General features: G+C 37.1%; 1 protein-coding gene across 5 annotated transcripts in view; it reads right to left on the bottom strand.

Moving 5' to 3' along the window:
* NMNAT3 (nicotinamide nucleotide adenylyltransferase 3) overlaps nt 1-15,686 on the bottom strand; it is a 39,384-nt gene that overhangs the window by 8,380 nt on the left and 15,318 nt on the right. For 4 of the 5 annotated variants that reach the window (XM_081953848.1, XM_081953845.1, XM_081953846.1 and 1 more), the window contains exons 2-3: nt 11,431-11,573; nt 47-230 (exon numbers count right to left, since the gene is read on the bottom strand). In XM_081953848.1, the coding sequence (XP_081809974.1) occupies nt 47-230; nt 11,431-11,539 (293 nt within the window). In that variant the 5' untranslated portion in view covers nt 11,540-11,573. Of the gene's footprint in view, nt 1-46; nt 231-11,430; nt 11,574-15,686 lie in introns of those variants that run through there. The other variant, XM_081953849.1, reaches the window with a different exon arrangement.

Raw genomic sequence — 15,686 nt, 5'->3', positions numbered from 1 at the left:
TTGATTAAATTCTACTATCAGTGGCAGCAACTATCAATAATATTACCTTAGTACTATGACAGTCTCAGTCCACTGACTTTGCTCACTCTCCCAAGGATCCACCCTGATCCAGTTGGATGTTTCAACTGCAAGCCGAACCATTGCAACTCGATGCTTTGCTGCTACCAATCCTTGTTTCCCGTAGTTGTCACTAACTGGTGAAATTATACCTTTTATCACATGGTACTTTCCTAGATAGAGAAAAATATATTTAAACAATCCACTGTTTATACCTTTTCTTGAAATAGTGATAAATGATAGACTGAGAAATTCTTCACTGCGTGAATAAAAAGGATTGTTTCTTCTTTTCTGCAATTAAACTATTGAAAGTTCTATTACTGAAACAATAAGTTATTTATTTAAAATATGTATAGCCACACACCTTATACTGAATTCTGGCAGCTCCCAAGCAATAGTTATAACAGCATCATTTTAAAATAAATAGATAAATAAATAAAATATTACAATAGACAGAAGATAGGTCTGTGTGTATGACATATAAATGACAAATAGTAAAAATATGGGACCCTAATAAACTTTAACCGCAGTCCACTACAAAAACACTCTTATCCAAGTGTTTAGGGGAAAAGCCAGGTCTTAAGTGATCTTTGGAAGGCTAGAATGATAGGGGCCTGCCAAACCACAGGAAGAAGGGTGTTCCATTGGGCATGGGCTGCTGTCAACTTATAAAGTTGCCATGATGACGAAAGGGCATGTGCATTCCACACATACTTTTGGCTAGAGTCAGATCTCAGATTACTGCAGCTGACTTGGGAGGGGTGCACCTCATTGGGGAATGTGATTTATGACACAGACTGAGGGGAGGGAAGGAACAGGAGTAAAATTCAGCTATAATTCAAATAATGCTGCCTGCAAAAAGGTCTTGCCAAAATGAATGTTCCTAATAAATGACTGATTTTCTTTTGAAATTTGGCTCAAGACTCATGAACCAATTAGGGCATTTTTTGAGAATGGGACATGGAAAAAGCATGATGCTCAGATCTCAAATAAGGCAATATTTAAGGGAAGGGACTTGGAGTATATCCAACCTATCTAATCTATTAGGACAGGAAGATGTCCTTAGGAAGAGGGGTCCTGCAGATAACCTGGCCCGGTGACTTTACTAAAAATAGCAGATAATCATAAAGCACTCTGCAAATGCAAATATTTTTCATCCATAAGGTTTAGGATTAGGTTAATGATTGGGTTAATGATTAATTCAAATATATACCAGAACTATAAGAACAGCTTCAAGATGATCTAGCTAATGTATGCTTTATCTGATAACTATTTGCTTCTTGGTATAATGCATTCTAGTTAAAATCCTGTACTTATAAAGTAACAGTGACATGTGCTTTAAAATGTTTTCTGCAAATCTTCATAATAGTGTTAGCCAGTGAAAAAAGTAATTATCACAGATTTTTAGACCATGTGTGAATAGCTACAGGGTACTTATTTAATTAATATCATGTGTGCCATCTCTCTATACGAGTGACAATGTTAATTAAAAGGTAAAGTCAAGAATCTTAAAGAATGTTCTGAAATACAATTAAGTAATGTCTACTTCAAGACAGATGATAAAGTTCATAATTCAAACGAACAGAAGACACTGTGGTGTTTAATAGCATTTTTTTCTTAAAATTATAAAATTGGATAAACAGCAAAATATAGAAAAAAATGAAACTCCACGAAATAATATCTGCTTCCCCAAATTGAGCTGAAGTTATATTTCAAGTTAGATAAATCTAAGGCATAAAATTAATATTAGATTTAAGTCCACTTTTCTTCCATGACTTAAAACAGCAGCTCCTCCTACTAATGTTTCTACAATGTGATATTGTAAACATGTGAAAGTGATTTCCTCAAACTTATTATAGAGACGTTTTTTTGCTTTGCAACATACATTTGTAGAAATGAACCATCTCTCTTTGAATCATTAAAGTATCTGCAGCTTTTGAAATATTCACATATCAACTTGAAAAGCTGTCCTTGTCCATCTCTTTACTTTTGCTCCTTTGTTTTTTGTTCCACTTGTCACATTTAACAAACATGGCAAAACATGTTTGGATTGCTTTGCATAGTCCTATTACCACTGGTGGGATATGACCAGTACACCCTGGTATGGGCGTACCGGTGCCTGCTGGGAGCTCCGGAGGGCCCACCTGCCCGCCTGTTGTCCTTACCACTATTTGAGCTGACCGGGGCATTTGCACATGCACACGGAGCATATGGAGCCTGCGTGACGCTCTGCCGAGCATCTGGAGCATCGCAGCTGGTGGGTATGCATGTGTGCAGCCATACCGGTTGCAACGGGATCCGGTACCCATCACTGCCTATTCCTTAACATTAGTCTATCCAAATTGGTACTATGAATGGATGAGAAATCTACCACCACCCATTAAGAAAAAATATTTTAAAGAGAAAATACTATGCAACTTGACACAAAGCCTATTACTGTACTTATTTATTTATATACTATCTTCCCATTAAGTCAATGAAGTTGTACTTTGTTTTAAAATAAAGTAATCCTCATTGGGTCTTTGAATAAGAAATAGTTATGATTGGATCTTGTACATGCACATGCAAAGTCAATGGGTAAACTGGCAAGAAGTTGTAAGTCACACGAGGTCCTTGCTTAAAGATCCATTTGCTATTCACTTAATAATGGCAAGTGTGATTGCCATGTAATTAAACAGCACAGTCACATGGTTTTTGAACTTACAACTGTGTTGCTTAACTACCAAGTTCTTAGTCCCAATTACCATTGTTAGTTGAACACTACCTGTACTGAAATTTTAGAAAATATTTTTCTTATCTTAATTACAATTCTATTCAGGAATGCATGATACCAGCTCAGTAACCTGTTCTATTCTTCTACCTTCCATTTGGACACAGGGATACTAAATTAACAATAAAGGGGGGGGGGGGACGCTATCCAGCAGTTTTCTCAAAGGGCTGATATTCCTTGAGTATTGATAGCATGGGCTTCCCAGCCTGTTTAATTTATGACAGCACTATTAGATATAGAGGAACATAACAAAGAGAAAAGTAAAAGCATAGTGTTAAATAAACTGTTCTGATTCAAGGGTCAAACCAAATAAAGTAATGGGACAAAAGTTGCAATAGTAATAGGAGATAATTAAGCAGCTATTACAAATATAACCAGGAGTTTTGTATAAAAGACCAAGAAGGATTTAGAACATGAAGGAATAGGCAATACAAATTTCATTTCATTAGTCTCACTGAGTTCGGTCAACGATAATACTTAAGAAAGTGAGTCCCAGTCTGCAGCATAAATGTATATTTGATTTATTTTCCACACATCTTGCGAAGCAATTTCAGGTAGCTAAGCAATAAAAAAAAATCCACTGTATAATACCAAAAAAACAAAATGATAAAAGCACATGAAAACAGAAACAAAGGAAACAATGGCATTTAAGGGTAAACCCATCAGAACAAAATGACATAGCTCATCAGTTCAAAACCCTCCCAATCCCCATGGCATTTCTCTTGGTGAAATAGTGTTTCACAAAGCATGTGCTACAATAGGGAAGATATGCTTCCTGACTCCCACTAGATGACACTCTTCAAGCAACAGGCCAGCACCAGGCAGATCTAATGGCATTGTTAGAAACAATTGGAGTGATGTGGTCCCTCAAATATCCTAGCCATTTTTGAACGGTTTCACTGGTGATAAACCAGCATTTGAACTGCACTCAAAAACTATTGTGAACCAATGCTAATATGGCTATATTGAGAGATGCCCATAATTTTTCATACGATTGTATTCTATACTAGTTGCAAGTTCTAGATGTCCTTCTAGGGCAGTCCTATTTATAGCACATAACAATAACCTACTCATAAGCATGAGTGTCTGTGTGCAGTGCCTCTCAATACAGGAAGGGATGAAATTGGTGTACTGTACATTGGTGTACTATATAAGATTATCAGAAGGCCTTGAACAGCTGTTGAAAATCCAGGATGATTCCCAAGTTCACATACCAGTTCTATCTGAAATAGTGTTATTTCATCCAAAACTAAAGACAGAAAATGATTGGATCCATAAGGCCTAAAACTTAAAGCTGCTGAGTTTGCTAGGGTTGATCCAAGCTCAATTATTCCCCATAGCAGTGACGTGCGGTGAGCTTTACGGCTGGTGAGGCTGGTGACGTCATCAGCGTGAGCCGCGGTCCCCTTCATGTTGACTCAGGAAGGAAGGGAATGGGACCACGTCAGCCTCCCTCCTGCGCACGTCCCATTCCCCACCTTCCTAAGTCAACATGAAGGGGACCACGGAGCACGCTCCACGGGATCGCGGCTCATGCTCCGCGATTCCCTTCATGTTGACTCAGGAGTCAGGAAGGAGGGAATTCTCCTCCTTCCTGACTCCTGAGTCAATATGAAGGGGACCGCGGCTCACACTCCGCGGTCCCCTTCATGTTGACTTAGGAAGGCGGGGAATGGGACGTGCACAGGAGGGAGGCTGAGGCTAGAGGAGCCTCCTGCACACGTGGTCCCATTCCCCTCCTTCCTGACTCCTGAGTCAACATGAAGGGGACCACGGAGCGCTCCCATTCCCAACCACATGTGCAGAAGGCTCCTCAGCGCCTTTTCCCTTTTTTAAAAATTTTCATGATGAGAGCGGTGCGGCTCTGCCTCCCCTGACCGCACGTCCCTGCCCCATAGACACATCACAGTCTTCAGACACTCAGACAGGACCTTCACAACATTACTTAGTCAGCTAAAGATAGAGAAGTATAGCTGGATGTCATTAATACACATATTTCTCTTAAAATGAGAAAGTTGGATAGGGTGAAAACATTCCAGAAGTTGTGGTCTAGTGATGTTTTTTTGACAAAGAGGTACACAATAAACAAAGAAGCATACTTTTGGAGCTTTAGATGCAATTCTTGCAGAGGATCTTCTACTATTAAGCAGTTTTTTTAAAAAAGCTAAATCAAGTATAAACACAACATAAAGGGTATTAAATTTATGTTTACAGAAGCCTCTGCATTTCAGAAGTTTGAAGATGATTCTGTTGCAAGACTAAAGAGATGATGCGAAAATGAAGCTCTAATATTTTATTTAGATTACATGATAATACCTTATCATGCAGTATTTAATTTTTCCAAGTTTCATTCATTCTGTAATGGAAAATAAAAAAAATAAACTGCTGCCATTAATTGCTGTGACATTAATAAATTCTAACACCAACCTCGTACCTGTGATCAGGCATTTTCTTCACATAAATTGGTTTAAATAGAATATAATAGTATTCTCAGCAACAGAATCTTGAGAAAATGAGAAAGAGAATAGTAGCACATAGACTATTTCGTTCCTGTTACCTAAAATCTCAAAAGGTGTTCAGCATCTGTTCAAGGATTCAAAGGAAATTTCTCATATGGTTGTAATCAGAACTACATCTTGCTGCTAAAAAGCCTTTTTATGTGTATCTACTGACAACATGAGCCATCCTTTTGATTACAATACAAACATGTAATAAAAAGAAAGAACAAAAGGATAAGAAGCTAAATGTTTCTTGGAGTTCCCTTGGTACCAATATTTTCTATTATCATCAAATGTTGATGATTTTAATATTCTAAATAAGGTCTGCAAAATTGTGTCCGTACGTGCGTGTCTATGTGTCTGTCTGAGTTTGGTGAAATTTACATTGCTAATCACTACCAAAAATGTTAATATATCTACAAGAGCTCATATAAACGTATGGCATTTCATGATATGTCAAGCTAAATCTATTCTTGTATCTCTATATTTGAACTTGTAAGATTATACAATAATACAATACAATAGTAGAGTTGGAAGGGACCTTGGAGGTCTTCTAGTCCAACCCCCTGCCTAGGCAGGAAACCCTATACCGTTTCAGACAAATAGCTATCCAACATCTTCTTAAAGACTTCCAGTGTTGGGGCATTCACAACTTCTGGAGGCAAGCTGTTCCACTGATTAATTGTTCTCACTGTCAGGAAATTCCTCCTCAGTTCTAAATTGCTTCTCTCCTTGATTAGTTTCCACCCATTGCTTCTCGTTCTACCCTCAGGTGCTTTGGAGAATAGTTTGACTCCCTCTTCTTTGTGGCAACCTCTGAGATATTGGAATAATGCTATCATGTCTCCCCTAGTCCTTCTTTCTCTTAAGCTAAACATACCCAGTTCCTGCAACCGTTCTTCATATGTTTTAGACTCCAGGCCCCTAATCATCTTTGTTGCTCTTCTCTGCACTCTTTCTAGAGTCTCCACATCTTTTTTACATCGTGGCGACCAGAACTGAATGCAGTATTCCAAGTGTGGCCTTACCAAGGCATTATAAAGTGGTATTAACACTTCACGTGATCTTGATTCTATCCCTCTGTTGATGCAGCCTAGAACTGTGTTGGCTTTTTTGGCAGCTGCTGCACACTGCTGGCTCATATTTAAATGGTTGTCCACTAGGACTCCAAGATCCCTTTCACAGTTACTACTACTGAGTATGGTATCACCTATACTGTACCTGTGCATTCCGTTTTTGTTGCCTAAATGTAGAACCTTACTCTTTTCACCATTGAATTTCATTTTATTAGATAGTGCCCAATGTTCAAGTTTGTCAAGATCCTTCTGTATCTTAAGCCTATCTTCTGGAGTGTTGGCTATTCCTGCCAGCTTGGTATCATCTGCAAATTTGATGAGTTCCCCATTTATTCCCTCATCCAAATCATTGATGAAGATGTTGAAGAGTACTGGGCCTAAAACAGAGCCTTGGGGTACTCCACTGCATACTTCCCCTCCATGTAGATGCAGTTCCATTGAGAACTACACGTTGAGTGCAGTTGGTCAGCCAGTTACCAATCCATCTGGTGGTGATGCTGTCTAACCCACATTCTTCTACTTTATCTAGTAGTAGGTTATGGTCTACCTTATCAAAAGCCTTACTGAAGTCCAAGTAAACTATATCAACGGCATTCCTCTGGTCCACTAATTTTGTCACATTATCAAAGAATGCAATAAGATTAGTCTGGCATGATCTGTTTTTGACAAATCCATGTTGGCTTTTGGCTATTACTTTGTTTGCTTCTAGGTGTTCGCAAATTCGTTGCTTGATTATTTTTTCCAGAATCTTTCCTGGTATTGAGGTTAGGCTGATAGGTCTGTAGTTTCCTGGATCTAATTTTTTCCCTTTTTTGAAGATGGGAACCACATCAGCTCTTTTCCAGTCCTCTGGTAGTTCCCCGGTGTTCCAGGATCTCTGAAAGATATAATTCAGTGGTTCTGAGATCTCGTCTGCTAGTTCCTTCAGAACTCTGGGGTGTAATCCATCCGGTCCTGGTGATTTGAACTCATCTAGGGTAGACAGGTGCTCACTTACCATTTTCTTCCCTATTTCAATTTGTGTTCCTAATTTTGTGGTGCTGCTTTTGATAGGTTGGACTGTTTTATCCCTTTGTGTAAAGACAGATGCAAAACATGAGTTAAATAGTTCTGCTTTCTCCCTGTTGCTTGTCACCTTCTTGCCACTTTCTCCTAGCAATGGACCAATTGTTTCCTTAACTTTTTTCTTGTTTTTAACATGTTGGAAGAAGCTTTTTTTGTTAATTTTTACTTTTGTGGCAAGCCTTTCTTCATTGTGAGCCTTAGCTTTCCTCACTTCATCTTTACAGGCTCGGGCTATTTGCTGATATTCTGCCTTAGTTATGTCCCCCTCCTTCCACTTTTTATACTTACTTTTTTTGTCTTTCAGTTTGTCAGATAGTTGTTTATGCAGCCATGCTGGTTTCTTTTGGGAGCTGTTGTTTTTCTTCTTCATTGGTATTGTGTTAGACTGGGCTTTTCTAATCTCATTTTTCAAAATTTCCCAAGCTTCTTGAGTTGTTTTCCCCTCGAGGATTCTCATCCATGGAATTTTTCCCAAGCTCTCTCTAAGATTATTCTTAATCAACTGAATTAGATATTAAGGTAGTGATGTAGTAATGAATTACATAGATACATAGCTTTAAAATAAATAAAAATAACTTCAATGTGAACAAGAATCTGAAAAACATTACATTACAAATGCTGCCTCTAAAACTGAATTTAATTAGAACTATATAATATTAAACAAAGACTATTAAACAAAATAATCAAGAATTTAACTACTCTTGATAAGATTTTATTTTATAGCATTATGTGCTATAGCATATTAGTGTAATTCTTTATTCCTTCCATAAAAGTGAGGATATTGAAGAAAAAGGTTTTCTTTTGAAACAATATTTCCAGCTCCAACACTTTCAGCTTCAACATGTCTTGGAAGAGCTACATCCATATATTTAGCATCCATCTCCATTTGTAAAGAGGTGAACAGCTCTTTAGTTCTGTATTTTCTCCCCAAATGCATTCTACATTCTTCCCATGATTTCATTCTACAGAGAAAGATTTCATTAAAGGTAAAATATATAGATCATTTTTGACATCTTTAAATCATAGCAAATGGTGCAAGATAATAATGTACAGAGGAACACATGAGTGGAGAGTGTTAGCCGTAAAAGATTGCCAAAAGATATTTAGCACCATCAGTCAGTACTAAAAGTCATTCATAGAACAATAAATTGAATCACACTAAAAATAAAAACCTAAACAAGCATGATAAGGCTTGGAAAATAAATAAGGTTGTGCGTTATTAATAATAAAATACAATAGGATGTATTATTCACTAATATACAGACCTATACATTATATTTAAGAAATTATTTCATAAAATTTATCCATTGGTATGAATAAAACATAACTTTTCAGAACATGCCTGAGTTTTTGATCCTTAACAGAAATTAGACATAATGAAGGAAATACTGTGTTAAATGGTAATAAAACAAAACCTTATTTCTATCTCCTAAAAGTAAATAAAATTCAAAGGAAATTCTAAGAGACAATATACATGAACTTTACCCTTGTTTTTGCAGGATGAACGATCCAATAAACCTTAAGACAATCTCATTTCTACCCTGTTCTGTTTACACATGGGAATTAGATAGAATGAAACATCTATAAGAACCTTGTATAGTTCCATCTAGCTCTCTAACTTGTCTCAATAATAGCACTCTGCAGGTCTTCCAAACTCTCTGCATGCCCCATTTTTTTGTTTGTTTTTGCCCTCCCTAGCCCGTGGGAACATTCTACAAGCCTCTCAAATCCTCTGCATGCCTCATTTTTTGCCAAAAATGGGCATGCTTTTGGAAAAAAACAGTCCCATTTTTGCTCATTTTTGCCCTTCCCAGCCCCTAGGTACACAGGCCTTCCAAATCCTCTACATGCCCTGTTTTTGCGAAACATGGGCCAGTTTTCACAAAAAAACAGGCCTATTTTTCACCTCTTAACCACCTCCCCCCAGGCATCACATTTTTGCTCTCCCCTAATCTTAACCCCAGGGAGCACTTTGCAGTCTTTCCAAACTCTCTACATGCCCCATTTTTCACAAAAAGACCATTGGCTTACCTGAAGGGTCCTTTTCTGTGCACCGCGGGGCAGTCCAAGCAATGGGTTGTTTCAGTCTGGTTGCCTTGGGACTGAGAAACTTTTTTTCTTCCTGACCACGCCTCCTGGTGTGGCTACTCCTCCAGAAAATTTTCTCAGTCTGCCCATTCGGATTAACTTTGTGAGCTCCAGCTGAATTAACCTTTGGCTTGGACTCTTTAAATTTCTTCCCATTTTTCTTCCATTACTCCTTCCCTTCCTTCTCCTTATTTGGGTTATCTTGCTGTGATTCTGTTTTTTCAACTGCTTCGTCTCTTTAAGAGACCTGGAGGTAAGCGTGCTGGTGGGGGGGGTGCTCCTCAGCCGCGCCGTTTGAGCCGGCTTTGGAGGCCTGCCGCTTGCCTTTAACAGGCGCGGCACAGAGCGGCAAGCTTTCTAATCCCCTACGGCCACCTCGTTTGTTGTTTTGCTGTAGTTTTTTTGTTTCCCCAGGCCTGCTCGTTCACAGCCGCCGCGGAGGAGCGTGCGATCGCCGCAATACACGCGGTCGCCGCTTTAGCCTCCTTTCGCCCCCACGCTGTTGTGGCCACCATTTTGGGCGCGAAAAATTCATGCCCTTTACTCCTTCGGCATTCGTGGTCAGGAAGAAAAAAAGTTTCGCGGTCCCAGGGCAACTAGACTGAAACAACCCATTGCTTGGACTCTCCAAGCGGTGCACAGGAAAAAAAAACAGGGAGAGCAGAAGGTTTTGGGAGGCCTGCAGAGTGAGGGCTGAGGACGACAAAAACTTTTAAAAAAAAATTTACCTCTTCAAAATCTTGGTGCATCTTATACTCCAGTGCATCTTATAGTCTGAAAAATATGGTAGATACCAACCTTTTCTTGTAACACCATAAAAAGAGACCAATATTGGCAAAAGTGAAAATACAAAGATCTTCATTAAACACTGAAAGGGCTCATTATACATAGATGGATGTTCTATTCTTAGGAAAATTACCAGGAGCCATCAATAAGAGTCAACAAATTTTTTTAAAGTAAGGCATTGGAGGGGAAATCTCATCTAGCATTGTAAGAATTATCTTCCATTTCTACAATTAACAAAGATACCAATATGTTCACTATTTGCATCATCACCAAAAACTGAAACTATAAGGTTCTGGTTAACCTTGAAATCTAAGCCTGTGAGTGACTTTATGTAGCAGCATAACATTAAAACAACATTTCCAGATTGCCCATCATTGACTGCTATTGCTGGTGAACTATTTCCTGAAGCTTTCCAAGCATTCATGACTTGCAGTCCATTTATTAGTGATATTGAGACTGAATGAACCTGCTCATCCGTATCTTAGATCTTTGCTAGTGCTTGAGTGAACATGACCCAGTCAACTACCTGGATCATTAGCTACTTGGATCATTATGGCCGAACACAGAGGCAGCTAAACATAGTTTTTCCTCTTCTGTAATTTCTATTTTGAAGAAACAGTTCAAAGTCATAATGAATACATAGAGGCTTTTTTCTGATTTCTCTTCCTAGTTAAAATTGCAGACTACATCACTTCTTTAGCTTAAGTTATAAAATTAGCATACAGATGTGACATTGCAGTTTAAGTGTTTCATGACACCTCTAAAAGAGAAAGAATCTGGGAGAGGAGTTAAGACCCCTTTCATCACAAGTTAGTCTGCAATTATTCTATTGAACCATTGGCGAAACTTAATTATACTGACGGGGAACAATTTTATATTTCCTTATTGTCAGTTTTATTTCAAGAAGGAGTAAATGTGTAAACTTTCAATTTAGATGCTGTGAAGTAGTTGGTTTAAGTCTTGAACTTTTAATTAACAGAAATTAAAATGTATTGAAACAATGCGGAATGCTTCCCCATTTTTGGAGATACAAATGATTCCTTATTGCAACACAGCTCACTCTGCTTTTGGAGACATTAAATAAACTCACCTGTTTGATGAAGGTGATCTCTTGCTAGTTCAAATAAACGCATGTGCATATTTGTTATGGGATTAAAGGAGCCGCATGAAAGAAGAATGAGGGGTGTCAGATGTTTCATTGCACCAAGTAATCTTCAATAACACACCATTCATCTGAAAGGAGAAAATAACAATTGTAACAATTCATCCAGCTTTCTCAATTATTTCCCTTCTTCCAGGGAAAGAAGATTCCATATTGTTGGCACCATGGCAGAAGACACCCTCCCTCCTTCTGGGACCTGCCAAGTGCAATTCCCTAACAGACAAGATCCAGTTAACAGCACCTTGATATCAAAATTATTCAGAACAATTTCAACGGGTTCAGAGAAGGACAACAAAGATGGATTGGAGAAACAACCAGGCAATTAAGAAGAGAATATAGATGTGTTAGATGTAATAGCCATTCTTCAAACACCTAGAAAGATGTCACACAAAAGAAAGCCAAGATCTCTTACTTGTTTTTCTATAGTGCAGGGCAGATAATTATGAAGTTAAATTATAGGAAGGCAGATTTCAATTAAATGTGAGGGGAAAAAAATTAACGAGTGTTTCAATAATGGTACAAATGACCCAGACAAAGTGTTCTTCCACTAAATACATGGGCACCTTCCTAGTTTTTAAATTTGTGCACTGAACAGGCAGTTGGATCTGATGGCCTAAATGTTCTTGGCCAATTATATGATTCTGCACAGTTGCACAGATAATTGGTTCCTCACACAAAATCAAGTCAGGATTCCAGGAACTGTTCCATTCCCCCATAGTTTTCAATCTACATTTCATTTTTTTCAGCATGTCACGTCTATCAAATTCAATTAATTTTCCTTGACCTTTTCTGTTCCATTTCTTTAGGCGTTTTAATTCGAAAGCTATTTTGCATTTCCATAAACTTTTGGGATTTTTTAAAAAATCAAGTCTGTTCATTCTTCTCTTAGATGCTGAAACTTTGACTATAGAAATAGCATATTCTGAACATTGGAAATAGTAGGAACATTAGATACAACCCACTCGTTATGTCAGTCTATATATATATACAAAAGACTTCCATATAAAATTATGTCAATCTGGGAGGAGGAGCCAACGTCGCTACAAGACGGACATGCAATCTCAATGCTCTGAGATCACTGTCAAAACTTTTATCGCTGCGTGGTCCAATCGGACCTAAACCATCCCACAGACACGGCAAACAGGAAGAATACGTCCTGCTGATATCAGGGACACCACAAAGTCCCTGATCGACCCAGGAGAAGTTCTTCTTGCTGGCGATAAAAGCACAGCCCATGGCTGATGAAGTTGGGACAGCTCCAAATGAAAGGAAATGGAAAGAGAAAGTGTTTACAGCTGGTGAGGAATTTTTACCGTTTTAAAAGAGACTGCCTACAAAAAACTTAAAATTAATTTAAATCTGAGAACAGAAGAAATAAGCGGCAGAATTAAGCTTTGAATGGTTTTGGTCAGTGTGTTATCTTGCTGTTAAATGCTATTTTTATAGATTGAATTTATGCAAGCCTTTTAAAACGAATGGATTAAGTTTTCTTCTTCTATCTTTTATTATTATTATTTTTGCAACCTAGGGACTAAAATTCTCCTTCATTACTACGTATGTTTTCCTCCCCCCCCCTCTATTTTACTCAAGAATTTGATTTTTATTTTTTAACTTGGAATATAAAAAAGAAAAAGAAAAGAAGGAAACAAAGAGAATCTAACAACAGAGGGAAAGTTAGTGCTGCTGTTCGGAGACTGGAAGCTCCGAGAACAAAGCACTTTCACTTTCCTCACTGAACAGTCTGGCATAGCAATTCAAAGTCTCACAGTTTGTTTATAGAGAGTGATAAGAACCAAAGGACGAATTGTTTACACAGGTGTCCTTTTGAACTATATCTCTAACCAGAGAAAGTGAAAAGAAGATTTTACTGTGAATTTATGTTTAACCTTGTAAAAATCCTTCAAGCCAGAGCAGCAGTATTTGTCAGCTGGAAATTATGGCACAACTTCGACAGCAGAAAGAAGCTTTACATTTGCAAAAGATGATGTTTGAAATTCAGAAATTATCAAACACATTTGAGAGGACGGAGAAGAAGTTGGAAAATCTAGAGCATCTAACAATAAAATATGATGAAGAAGTTGGAGATGTTTATCAAGTGGAAAAAGTGGAGGTTAGAGTCCTAAAAACCCATGAGAAAAATGACCACAAAGAAATCAAATCTGCTGATATCTATGGTGATTGGTTTGTGTCTGGAAATGGAAAGAGTGGAATACGGAAAGAGGAATTAAATGGAGGGGAACTCTATCCCAGATGGCAAGATACAGAAGTAGAAAAAACAAAAGAATTTATGGATTTAAAGACAGAAATTTTATTAGCAACATCATTGATAACACCACTGACAATTAAAGATAAGCTGATCAAGGAAACAGAAAAAGGGCATTGAAAATTACATGAGAGACTCAATAAGCAATGAGTTGCAAAGAGGAGTCCATGCAAATTTGATTAAGGAGATGATTAGAGGACTGATACTACAAATGGCAGAAGACATGAGATTGTTTTGCTACTGGAAAGATATAGGTTGATAGATGAAAGTGTATAATCTAAAACTAGTTACATTTAGTGAAATTTAGTGACAATAGATATAGTTAAATAAACAACTGATAATGATAATAACGTATACATATGTATTGGTATGACAAGTAGTAATTGGATATGAATATTGAATGGTACCTATGAAAGGAAGATTAGAAATTATTTGGTTATATATAAAGGTTAATAAAAAGAACGAAGTTGAATTTAGATAAATTTTGATTATTAGGGGGAAAATGCTATGATAGTGGATAGAGTTAAATGAAGGAGGGATAATGTATGGGTACAACATAAGGAAATTGGATGTAAATTGTAAACAGTGATTTGGAAAGGAGGATTAGAAATTTTTGTTACTAAATATTATTGATGTTTAGTCAGAATAGGCCATAAGGATATAGTGTTATTGGAGGATATTAGAAATAACAAATGAAATGCCAGTATGTGGTCAGGTTTTAAATCTTGGTACATTTTATGATGAAGGACGTTTAAACAATTATAGTCAAATGAAAATGGAGTATGATGATGGTAATATGTATAAAAATATCTGATTTAAAGTATTTAATACGAATTTTGTCACGACAGTGGAATAGATGCACGAAAGCTTTTTGTAACCAACTGATACACTTTCTACTGTAAAGAAGGAGTATTTTTTGTGTTGTGTTTGTTTTGAAAATTTACAATAAAAAAAAACTTTTAATAAAAAAATGTCAATCTATAAGATTGAATAATAGAATAAGAAATTAAAAAGCTAGGGTGGGAAAAGATACTTTTCAGCTCTCAGGGAAATCTAGTTACTTTTTCTGTAACTAGCTTTCCAAAGGTTAAAACAGAATTTCTTTGTTTAAAGTGAGGCAGGATTATTTATTTTCCTTTGAAGAATGTTTCCTTAACTGTGCTAAAGAATGAAAAAGAAAGGTGTATCATTTTCTCTCATCTCAGGTCCAGAATCCCAAATCCCTTCTGATGTTCAGCAATATTCTCTGTAATTGTTAGTATGGCCTCTGATTCTTCTTAAACAGAAAAGAAAAAAGGAAATGTCCCTAGACCCCTCAGATGAACAAATTATTGGTATTTTTCATCTGTCTTCATATTCAAAAGCAGTTTTCTGCTACATGGCTTAGAGGTTGTAGTGCCAAGCTGCTCATTCTGATATTGGCATCTCTTTATAAGTAATTATTCTTCCAACTTCCATCATAAAAATTCTATTAAATTTGGGATCTTTAAATATAAACCAACCCACAGAAAATCTATTATATTATAAATAAAGACACTGAAGTATAACATTACATCAAAGAAAGAATCACAGCTGTAAGGATTATTGCTTTAAGAAATACTTTAGAAATACAACCTTTTCTTTGATAGTTACAGAGCACTGATAATGTGCGTACAACGACGAAGAAGGCAAAAGAAAGCCTATGGCTAAAAATACTCATTTCTGCTCAGTAAGTATGTCAAATTAAGCATCCACATGGCTCCAGAAATCCTACACTGCAATACTACAAGCTGAGCATACTGTTCACAAATTTCCCAGCAATATTGCTATTATTCATTTTGCATGATCTTGCATGCTTAAGTATTTAATTTTGGCTAATACTGTGGGCCAAAACAGTGGTGGGAGGCATTTCATTTCTATCTAAAGCAAAGTTAGGAAGAAT

Source organism: Natrix helvetica (assembly GCF_964273705.1).
Source record: "Natrix helvetica genome assembly, chromosome: 5".
In the NCBI taxonomy this organism is placed as follows: Eukaryota; Metazoa; Chordata; class Lepidosauria; order Squamata; family Natricidae; genus Natrix; species Natrix helvetica.
This window is presented reverse-complemented; position numbering and strand designations above follow the sequence as displayed.